The following is an 11,630-nucleotide window of genomic DNA, read 5'->3' as shown; positions in this document are numbered from 1 at the left end:
GAGCTGTAAAAAAGTTGTTCACTAACAATTTGTAGCCCTTAAACTTTCCTACATTTTCATAGTTAAAAACTTTTTGATAGTTTGCCGCTCCGCAAAGATACACGCGTTTGAAGTTGGAGGGAGGAAAATAGTAAAATAGTGTGGGAGAGAGGGAGACGCAGTGTGCGTGCGCTGTCTGCGTCTCCCCTCGCCATACACTCTCTCACTTCCAATCTTTGAACTGGTGTATCTCCGCGGGGAAACAAGTTATGAAAAAGTTTTCAACTACCAATTTGTAGGAAATTTTAAGGCCTATAAATTGTCAATTGACAGTTTTTAATAACTTTTTCAGTTTCCCCAATAAATCGCCCAACAAAAAATCGATAAAAAACCGATAGAAAACCGCAAAACAAAGTGATTTCTCATCATTCTCAAACAGTTCGTACCTCTGAGTGTCGATTGACCGTCTCTTGAGAGATACGGGGTAGGCGACCAGTCATATGAGAAAACAAATAGAAAAAAATCGCCGGGCAAAAAAAATTGTTCTATCTGTTTCTTTTGTTCTGCGGGAGGGCATGGGAGGGGGGTATCACCACAAATTTTTGAATATTTTAGTGGGAAATGGAAAACTGGATGGAAAATTTTATTTTTAACTTAAAAAAACCAAAAACAAGAGCCTGGGAGCTACAGTAATCCTTTAATGTATAAAACTACAAAAATTCTAAAATTTCTTGTTTTTAGGGATAACCGAACAAAAAGTAGGTTACTAATAGTTTCCGATTGATTAATTGCGAGTAGGTCTCGTTAGGCGGTTACTGGGAAAGATGAAAGTAGTTGGGTTATGTTTTTGGGTTAGTGTTTAGGAAAAAATGCAGATTTCAAAATTTCAAAAATTTTGTATAATTCATATATGTGGAACTATATTTATTGAAGCTTTTGCGGCAAACATTGATCAAAAATTGGGAAAACTTGACAAAAATTGACTAAAAATTGACTAAAACCACAAAAAGTTGAAGAAATTTAGCAAAAATTAAGTTTAATCAGAAAGTTATAATTTTCAATTTCGAAACGTTGTGGATGATTTTTCAAAAACTTGCAGAAATTGAGAGAAAAAAGGCAAAAAATTGCCAGAAACTGACCAACAGCTACGAAAAATGGCTCAAGATAGGTTTAAAAAAATAGCAAAAATTATTTTAAAAAATTATTGAATTTTTCAAAATTAGAAAAAAATATGAAAATTAAATGCCCGAACACTGGCAAATATTGATCAAAATTGGGAAAAAATTGACTAAATATTGATCGGGAAAACAGCAAAAATTGGCTCAAAAAAATAGAGAAAATGTTTTTAAAAAGTCCTAAAATTGATCGAAATTAGAGAAAATTAGCAAAACATCTTGAAAGTTTTTCAAAAATGTGAAAAGTGGAAAAATAGCAATAAAAACGGCCAAAACGGACTGAAAATCGGCTAATCACTGTCGAAATTGACTAAAAAATAGCAAAAAAAAAAGCTTAAAATAGCCTAAAAATTGGAAATGTACCAGAAAACTTACAAGAAAAACTGGCAAAACTTGTCTAAATTGATGCAAAACCTACGAAAATTAAATCAAAAAATGTTGAAAATGTCCGAAAAATTCACCAAAATGAGAGAAAACTGGCCCAAATGCGGAAAAAACGGCAAAAATCAAAAGTGGAAAAAAATGGCATAGAAAATAGGACAAAATATAAGAAAATTGAAAAAAAAAACCAAAACTTTTGGCAAACCAGCGCCTCTTTAAACACCTGTATCTCTGCAGGAAAATAAAATTTCTACAAAGTTTCAAAGCCCAAGATATAGAAAATTTTACGAGCTACAACTTACTAGTTGCCAACTTTTTGGCAAAATCACAAGTTTCCGTGAAAAGTTGCGTAAAACCAGGCTACTTAAATACGGTAAACTTCCGCTACCAATTAGTGTGTCTAATCTCTATCGGTAGATCTAAAAGGAGCGCCAGGGGAGACGGATAATAAGTGCGATATACAAATTAAAAATGACACACTCTTTTTGACATTTTTCTCTTTTCCCCGGGGCGGGAAATCGAGAAATAAAGGGTATTTACAATGACAATAAGAAGGTAAAAAGAAGGAAAAGAAGAAGAAAACTAAAAACTGTAGAGGATCGAGTAATTGGGGTAATAGGTGGCGGGGAATGAGTATGTATTGGATGGAAGGAGGGGGGGGGGGGGGGGGTAATGCGAGTGAAGGTAGTGTCCCGCCCAAGATTTGGTGGGCAAGATTAGATACACCACCCCGCAATTCGGGAATAAATGACCTTTTTTGACCGTTTTGATAACATTATTACGAATTATTGGGAACGGGGATTTTTAACCATTTTCGAAGGGGTATATCTCAGAAACTAGTAATTTTAGAAATAAAATTCCAACTAACAAACTATAGCTCATAATGTTACCTATTGAAATATGCATGTTCAAAAATTAAAAAAAAATGAGGCAAAAGATACAGCGGCCGACACTTTGCGAGTCTATTTTTAGGAAATTTCTCTTGGGGTGGGTTGGAATGAGTATAACTCAGAAACTAGTAATTTTAGAAATAAAATTTTAACTAACAAACTGTAGCTCATAATGTTATCTACTGGAATATGCATGTTTAAAAATTAAAAAAAAATTGAGGCAAAAGATACAGCGGCCGACACCTCGCGAGTTCATTTTTAGGAAATTTCTCTTGGGGTGGGTTGGAATGAGTTTAACTCAGAAACTAAAAATTGTAGAAATGAAATTTTTACTAACAAATGGTAACCCGTGTTATTTTCTACAGGTTTAAAAATGTATCAGTTTGTAAAAAAATTCAAGGCAAACGATATAGCGGCCGACACCTCGCGAGTTCATTTTTAGGCGATTTCACTTGGGGGATATTGAAATGAGTATAACTCAGAAACTAGTAATTTTAGAAATAAAATTCCAACTAACAAACTGTAGCTCATAATGTTACCTAATGGAATATGTATGTTTGAAAATTTAAAAAAAATTGAGGCAAAAGATACAGCGGCCGACACCTCGCGAGTTCATTTTTAGGCGATTTCACTTGGGGGATATTGAAATGAGTATAACTCAGAAACTAAAAACTTTAGAAATAAAATTTCAACTACCCAACTGTTGCTCATAATATGTTCTACAAGTTAAACATGTTTAAAATTTTTTGAACGTTTAAGTCAAAAGATATAGCGGCCGACATTTTGCGAGCCTATTTTGTGATACTTTTTTTTGACAAAAGGACGATTGAAATGAGTATAACTCAAAAACTAGGAACTTTAGAATTAAATTTCAACTAACAAAATGTTGCTGATAATACTACCTTCCGGTATCAATGTATTTTTTATACTTCACAACCTTCAACGGCCGACATCTCGCTAGTCCAATTATCGACTGAGTTGTAAAAAAGGCTGCAGAAACGGGCTCGCGAGGTGTCGGCCGCTATATATTTTGACCTAAATTTTTTTAAAGGTTAAAACATATCTAAACCTGTAGAAAAGGTTCTGAGCTGTCATATGCTAGTTGAATTTTTTTTTTGTAACATTTTTCGTTTGATAGTTATTCACATTTGAAAATTGGTAAAGTTTTCCAAAAAAAGACAATTTTCGCGTTATGAATTTTTTCCAAAATTTTTTTAAAAAATTAAACAAACAAACAGCTTTAATTAATTTTCAAACAATAAAAAAAATATGCTGGAGTCCGTGTAGTCCTCGTTGACAACTTTTTTTGGAATTTTTTTTCTCGAACTTGCTATCTTTCGAAATTTCCAAATTTGTGAAAAGTTTTGTTTTTTTGGAAACTCTTCCGGCTTTCATATCTAAGATTTAATAAACTATCATAAACCAATAAAAATCCCCCACCAATCTACCGCCAAAAGAAGGGTGTTGACCGGACCACCAACCCAACTCGTGTCTCTAATCTTGCCACGTCATCTATGTCCCTTTCCACAATTAGATTGTCATCGTTCGAGGTCATGAGAGGACCTTCTGGGGTACGTGGTTATGTAATGCTCGAGCAATCGGTTGCACCAACTAGATCATAAAATTTTGGAAAGCTCACATTGATATTGGTTTTTAAAATTAAATGAAACAACGATGTTTTTTTCAATTTTCCAAAATAAAAGCTGAAACAAAAATGTAAAAGTATATCTATATAAACATAAAAAATATAAACACAAAAAATTTGTGAATAAAAATTTCAAATTTCTGATCCACCGGCACTTATAAACAATGAAACAATAGAGGAGCTCTGTGTCTCCACCACCTAACTTTAAAGCCTTATACCTCAAAATTGGGCGGCGCTATCGAAAAATTTTTAACTACAAAATTATAGAACAAAACATGTTCTACAATTTGTTAGTTGACAACTTTTTGCTAGCAGCAAAACCCGCAGATATATGCAAAGTTAAAGACCAATCGGGTGTCAACAAGGTGTAAGACGAGAAGCGGCGTCGGGAGAGGACAACTGACCACCGATAAATAATTACAACGGAGGGGTTTTGGGACCCGAAAACAGTTGTTCGTGTTTGTTGGGTACCTAGAGGTATCTTTGAAGCTGTGGAGACTTTCAGATTTTTGAGATAAAATTTCTGAAAATTTTTGAAAAAAATTTATTTTTTTTCAAATTAAATAATTTATTTTTTTGTTTTTTGAAGTACCTCAAAATTTAAAATAATAATATAAATGCTAAAAACTATTTTTTCTAATCTAGGCATTTCAAAAAAAATTGGATTTTGTCAAAAATGCCCCGAAATTATTTGAAAAATCAGTCTTAGAAAATCCGAAAATTTCAAATTTTTTTCAAAAATTTTTTGATTGAATTTATTCAATTTTCGAGTCATTTTTGGTCTTAGAATTGTAATATAAATTATTTAAATTTATATTTAAGTGCCTCTGGTAGTCAGAAAAAAAAAGATTTTTCCAAAATCAAGTTTTTTAAACTTCTGGGAATTTCTGAAAAAGTGCATGTTTTTACTAGCTTTTTTTGGGCATTTTCTGAGATTGTTTTTCCTGATTTTCAAGGTTTTCAACTTTAAATTTCTGAAAATTTGCCTTTTTTTCAAATTTTTCCATTTTCCAGCTATGCTCCTGCTCCAAATAATCTTGCTCCTGTTACCCGTAATCTGCTCCGCCGGAGACCGAAAACCACGACATTATGAGATAAATCTGGATGAGCCACCGAGCCAACGGTGGAATCAGGTCATTAAGGACCATTTGGAGTATTTGCCAGGCGTTGTAGAAGAGACAAAGTTAGTTTTTTAAATTATTCGAGGGAAACTTTTAAGGGAAAATTTTGGCAGATTTTGTAGAATTTTCGGTAACTTTCTGAGATTTTCGCCTACTAATGAACTTTTTTTTGGAAATTTTTTGGCAACTTATTGGCAATTTTTTGCGCTTTTTTGGCAACTTTTTGGCCTTTTTTTGGCAACTTTCGACAATTTAGTGGAAAATTTCGGAGACTTTCTGCAAGTTCTGGCAGATTTTTTACAAATTTCCGCAACTTTTCGGAATTTTTCGGCAACTTTTTGGCAATTTTTTGGTTTTTTTGACAATTTTTTGGTCTTTTTTGGCAACTTTAGGAATTTTTTTCAATTTCGGCAACTTTCTGCAAACTGTGGCAGTTTTTCCGAAATTTCTGAAATTTTTTTTTGCAATTTTAGGAAATTTTTGACAACTTTTTGGCAACTTTCGACAAGTTCTGGCAATTTTTTTACAAATTCGACAACTTTTAGCAACTTTTTGGCCTTTTTTGACAACTTTTTAGCAACTTTCGGCAAATTGTGGCATCTTTTTGACAACTTTTGGCAACTTTTTGGCAACGTTTGGCAACTTTTCGACAAATTTTATGCAATTTCCGGCGATTTTTTTGTCGAATTTTTGGTAACTTTCTGCGATTTTCTGCCTACTTTTAATGAAGTTCTGACAATTTTGGAATGTTCCGGCAAATTTTCGACAACTTTTCGTCATCAACTTTTTGGTATTTTTTTGGCAACTTTTTTTGCTATGTTTTGCGTTTTTTTGGCAACTTTTTGACAACTTTTCGGCAATTTTTTTGGCAAATTTTAGCAAGTTCTGGCAGTTTTTTACAAACTTCAGCAACTTTTTTGGAAATTTTTCGGCAACTTTTTGGCAATTTTTCGGTCTTTTTTGACAACTTTTTGGTCTTTTTTAGGCAACAAGGATTTTTTTCAATTTAGGCAGATTTCGGCGATTTTTGGCAAATTTCTGCAAACTGTTGCTGTTTTTCAGAAATTTCCGCAAATTTTTGGCACCTTTCGGCAAATTGTGGCAGTTTTTTGGAATTTTCCGGCAATTTTCGGCAATTTTCTGCAAATTCCGGCGATCTTTCACCATATCTTTAAAAATATTTTGGAGACTTTCGGGATCTTTTTGGCAACTTTCTGCAATTTTTTTTCCAATTTTCGGCAACTTTCTGCTTTTTTTCGAAATTTTCAGAAATTGTTGGCATCTTTTTGCAATTTTTTAAAAATTTTTTTGAATTTTCTGCTATTTTCTGCAATTTTTGGCACTCTTGACAACTTAGACTATTGTATGAGTTGCTCCAAAAGTAGTGGGGGTACTGTAGGGGTACTGTATTAGCTATTACTAGTACTGTCCTTGAGGGTGAGAAGTTCGCCACGCGATGGCGCCAAATGATAGGTGGGTACTGTCCTCAAGAAGGGAGACAAATCTCCCCGGGGGAATGATTGATGTGTGTTCCGAAATTTGATTGACTTGTTCGGGTCGTCTCGTACAGTTAGTTGTAGATCATGAAGAGTAGATTGAAATTTAATGAATTACGGGATATCAGGAGAAGAGGAAATAGTGATGGAAATAAATTGAACTGGACTTTTTGGGGAAGCTTGAGGAAGGGGTCTGACCTCCAAGGCAAAGTGTTTTTTTGAATTTTATTACCCTTTTCGCAACATTTTCTTGGTCAGAAAGCAGCTAGCTAACTCGTAAATTAACAACTTATCTCCGAAAAAATCTTGTAACTTTTTAACGGGAAGAACTATAAAAAATGTTGTAACTAGCAAATTGTAGCCCTTAAATTTTCCCACAACTTTTTTGTTGAAAACTTTTTGACACCTCTTTTCCCTGCCGAGATATCCGCATTCAAAGTTGGAACGTGTGAAATATTATGGGAGGGGGAGAGACGCAGGAGGCGCGCGCACACTGCGTCTCTCCCCTTTCCACACTCTTTCACCCAAAAGCTTTAAAAGAGCATATCTCAACGGGGAGTATAGCTATCAAAAAAGTTGTAACTAACAAAATATAGCGCTTGAAATTCTCTACAATTCGTCAGTTAAAAACTTTTTAATACCTCTTTTCCCTGCCGAGATATCCTTATTCAAAATTGGAACGTGCAAAATAGTGTGGGAGGGGGAGAGACGCAGACGACGCGTGCACACTGCGTCTCTTCACCTCCCACACTGTCTCGCCCAAATCTTTGAACGGGCCTATCTCAACGGAGAGAAGAGGTATCAAAAAGTTTCCAACTATCAAAATATAGCTCTTGAAATTTCCTACAACATGAAAATATATTCGTGCTTCTCAAATTAGCAAAATCGTAAATTCTCCCGCGCGAAATTTCTTATCTTCTTATTTTCTCAGTTGTAAATTGTTGATTTAATCGGAGGTGGATGAAAATGTATAAAGTTGTGGGAAGATGGTGTGAATAATTGTATGAACTGGGGGCAGGATGGATCAATCAACAAGATAAGAATCTAATCGGGAAGTGTGGGGGGAATTGACGAAATTGAAGAAGGTGACTAAATTACAGGGTAGGCTGGGGGTCCCCCACCCTATCCAAAACATTTTTTTTCCAGAAAATACATTCCGAAACCGCTTCAGCCATTCGTTTGGTGGGCCGCTTCAAAAATCGATCGATATTTTACGACGGAAATTCAGGAGGAACTGAAAGGTACAGTACCCCTACAGTACCCCTACAGTAATCTAAACATATTTCAGGAATTGCTAGTGAATCAGGTCTACCAATTGGGGAAATTGTCGGGATGAATATTCTTTACGATGTGGCGGCCTTCGATAGAAGACAGTGAGTTCAGGGGGTACTGTAGGATTACTGTAGGATTACTGTAGGATTACTGTTGTAGTACGGTAGGGTTACTTAGGGATACTGTAGACTAGAAATACTCGATGGGCAGTGAGGGTACTTTGGGGGTACTGAAGGAGTACGATAGGATTACTGTAGGGGCACTATAAGGGGTCGTCAGGGTACTGTAGCGGACCTGTAACGTTACATAGGAGTACGATACGGTTACTGTAGTGGTCCTTTATGAGATCGATAGGTACTGTATAGTTACTGTAAAAACCCTGTAAGAGTACAGTAGGTTCACTAGATAAGGGTACTGTAGAATTACTGTAGGGGTCTTTTAGGGCTCGATAGGGAACTGTAAGGTTCTGTTGGGGTACTGTAGTAGTACTGTTTCGACCTTGTAGGGGTACTGTAGGGGTACTGTTATGTTATCTAGTGTTACTGTAGAAGTAGTGTATGGTACAAAACCGATCCTGTTGGGGTACTGTATGGGGTACTGTACAAGTAGGGGGTACTGTAGGGGTGTTGTAGAGATGCACTGCAGAGGAAAAAAGAACTTGTAGAATTACTGTATGAGTGGGGGTACTGTAGGATTGGGGTACTGTGCACTTTTTCAATTTTCAGCATTTTTGGCCTCGGATGCACCTCAATTGTTGCTCAAAACTCTGCGGGTCAAATTATTCACGGTCGAAACTTGGACTACGATATGACCGAGCTTCTGAAGAATATCACAATCCACGTGGATTTTGTTAGAAACGGGACCATACAGTACTCCGGACTCACATTTGCCCTGTATAATGGAGTACTTACAGGACAGCGGCCTGGTGAATACAGTGTCAGCTTGAATGCAAGGTGTAAGTTTTGAATAGGATACTGTAGTTGGGGTACTGTACCTACCTTTGGAATTTCACAGACTCTGGCGCCTACATCGATAACATTTTAATGGAGTTCTACACGAAATTCAAGCGACCGGTGAGCTTCTTCATTCGGGATGTTCTGGAGAATCAGGCGACCTATACAGAAGCTGTGGATGCTTTTTCGAGAACACATCTGTTTTCTCCTTCTTATATAATTGTGGCTGGAATCAAGAAAAATGAAGGAGTTGTTATTTCCAGGTGGGAAATTCTTTGACTTGATTTCTTTTCTTAGAAAATAAGTTTAAAGTTTAAATTGTAGGCCTTAAAATTCTCTAAATTTCGTTAGTTGGTAATTTTTTGATAGCTCTTCTCCAGGCGGAGATGCAGGCGCTCAAAGTTAGAAGTGTTATCGGGAGCGAAATAGTGTGGGAGAGGGAGAGACGCAGTGTGCGCGCGCTGTCGGCGTCTCTCTCCTCCCACACTATTTTGCTTCTGACAACTTTGAAGAGCTGTATCTCCGCGTTGAGAAGAGATATCAAAAAGTTTTCATCTAACAAAATGTTGAGAATTTTAATGGCTCCATTTTATTAGTTTATAACTTTTTGATATTTTGAGTTTTGATAGAGATATAGTGTTTTCAGTTTAGGTATTTATTGTTTTAATTGTTTTGACGCAGCTATCAAATATATTTTAATCATACCTTGTTGCCCATATAATTTCCAATATTTTGTTAATTGAAAACTTTTTCATATCTCTTCTCCCAGCCGAGATACAGGCGCTCAAAGTTAGAAGCTTTTTCGGGAGCAAAATAGTGTGGGAGAGGGGGAGACGCAGTGTGCGCGCGCTGTCTGCGTCTCTCCCCCTCCCACACTATTTTGCTTCTGACAACTTTGAAGAGCTGTATCTCCGCGGAGAGGCAAGCTATCAAAACGCTTTCAATTAACAAAATGTTGAGAATTTAAAGGGCTACAACACCGAGTTCTTTTCAGAAACCGTTGGTCAGCTGCAAATGTGTACCCTCTAAACGTAGACGCCAATCAATGGTTCCTCGTGGAAACCAACTTTGATAACTGGAAAAAGCAAGGCGATGACCGAAGAATCACTGCAATTCAGAAGCTTAAAGAGCTCGGAAGACGGAATTTCGATGAAAAGTCAATGGTTGAAGTGTTGTCGACTGTGCCTGTCAGGAATAATTTGACCGTTTTTAGTACTGTAATGGTGCCGGGCTTGCCGGATTCCGCGGATTATTTCAGACAGAGCACGTGGATTTTGCCCTGAAAGTTTTTATGCTCAAATCTACCTATAGTCTACCTTTTTCAATAGTTTTAAAAATGTAAAGTTCCGACCAATCAGCGCGGTGCGAAACGCTGATTGGCCAGAGGTTTTATTGATTTTTTTCCACGAATTTATTATTGTTTGTGGTATTTCAGCATCCCAGCACCCCGCATAACAACGCTGCCTCTTCTCTCTTTTTCAAGCTAACTTAAATACACAGCACTTTTTGGGAGTTTCGCAAACGCGCTCCATTGGACAACTTTTCGGCGGATGTTCAAATTCGAATTTTCAGATTTTCCTGTATCAGCTCACATCTACAGTCATTCCAAAAAACTCATTTTCAGAAAATTTGGACAAAATTCTCAAGATTATTTTTTTTTATATATTCAGTTGAGAACGTTCTAATAAATAAAAGTGTTTATTACATTAGCAATGGAAATGAATTTAAAATAGATCAAAGGTCTACGATTTGGATCCTACACTCGAATGGAGTTGCGATTTATTAGAATATTGGGAAAAAACTATGAATCTCGCAGAAATGGCTCATTGTGACACTAAATTCGGAAGATTTTCACAATTATACAGTTTTTCGTCGGTTTCGAATAATTATTTTCAGAAAATTTCGTTCATCTGATCAATCTAACATGCTTTCGAAGGATGAGGAATATACCGGAAGCCACCTCCTGAATTAATAAATTCTCATAAATCATCGAACTTGATGGAAATGATCCGATTATTTTTCCATTGAAATATTGAAGCCAATTAGGATCATGAAATTTTTATTCATTCCGTGAATTTTTATTCATTCCGTAAAATTCTCCTGAGGCTTCACCAGACGCTTCACCTTCTCGTCGGAAAATTCTGCAGATGAATCTCCGCTAACCTCATCTTCACTGGTGGAAACATCACGTTTGGCACGGATCGCATCGGCTGGAGATCTGAAAAAGAACTGATATTAATTGAATTTTACAATTTTCTTCAACGTTCACATTTATGAAACGTATAAAATGGCTACAAGAATGAACTTTACGGAAGTCCTGAAAAACGGTATTAATTTTTAGGATTCAGAAAAAAAGGAGGGGAGGGGAGGGGCGGTTCGGATTAGAGACTGCGCAGGAACAAGAGACGCAAAGATTTCAGCGTGGGAATGTCGTAGAGAATAAGAAATAGCGTGAAAGAGGAAGAGAATCAGAGATCGTGGGTCTAAACGGGCTGCCTGAAAAAATTCACTTCATCATTTACAAGTCATCTAATTTTCACACGTTGAAAACTATGAGCACATCAACGTGCAAAATTCCCTGTATCGTGGAGGGCTGTGCCTACACTGCTATTCAAACTGAAGTTCGAAGGCATCTCAAGAACGTTTTCACCGCCTTTCAACACAGGAATTAGAGAATTTCAACAACCAGGTTGTTGCTGCCAAAGTAGCTGAAAAAGG

General features: G+C 36.3%; 1 protein-coding gene and 1 non-coding gene across 2 annotated transcripts; one reads left to right on the top strand and one right to left on the bottom strand.

Moving 5' to 3' along the window:
* Nucleotides 1-5,082: 5,082 nt before the first annotated feature.
* Y55D5A.3 (N-acylethanolamine-hydrolyzing acid amidase subunit beta) lies at nucleotides 5,083-10,621 on the top strand. Its single transcript, NM_065246.2, has 6 exons — nucleotides 5,083-5,253; nucleotides 7,834-7,928; nucleotides 7,976-8,060; nucleotides 8,685-8,914; nucleotides 8,974-9,175; nucleotides 9,907-10,621. Exons 1-6 carry the CDS (start codon nucleotides 5,087-5,089, stop codon nucleotides 10,193-10,195), a joined length of 1,068 nt encoding a protein of 355 aa, NP_497647.1. The 5' UTR covers nucleotides 5,083-5,086; the 3' UTR covers nucleotides 10,196-10,621.
* Nucleotides 7,219-7,281, bottom strand: Y55D5A.8. Its single transcript, NR_052156.1, has one exon. It is a non-coding gene; the product is annotated as an Unclassified non-coding RNA Y55D5A.8 (non-coding RNA).
* Nucleotides 10,622-11,630: the final 1,009 nt, after the last annotated feature.

The sequence above is a fragment of the Caenorhabditis elegans genome, chromosome III, assembly GCF_000002985.6.
Source record: "Caenorhabditis elegans chromosome III".
NCBI classification, from domain to species: domain Eukaryota; kingdom Metazoa; phylum Nematoda; class Chromadorea; order Rhabditida; family Rhabditidae; genus Caenorhabditis; species Caenorhabditis elegans.
Note: the sequence above shows the minus strand (reverse complement) of the source record. Positions and strands in the feature narration are given on the sequence as shown.

Excerpts from the sequence above, each read along its gene's own strand:
- Y55D5A.3 (NM_065246.2), top strand. The coding sequence starts at position 5,087 with ATGCTCCTGCTCCAAATAATCTTGCTCCTGTTACCCGTAATCTGCTCC. Across the intron at positions 8,061-8,684 it reads GCGGCCTTCGATAGAAGACA|CATTTTTGGCCTCGGATGCA; the intron begins GTGAGTTCAGGG and ends TTCAATTTTCAG. Across the intron at positions 8,915-8,973 it reads TGTCAGCTTGAATGCAAGGT|ACTCTGGCGCCTACATCGAT; the intron begins GTAAGTTTTGAA and ends GGAATTTCACAG.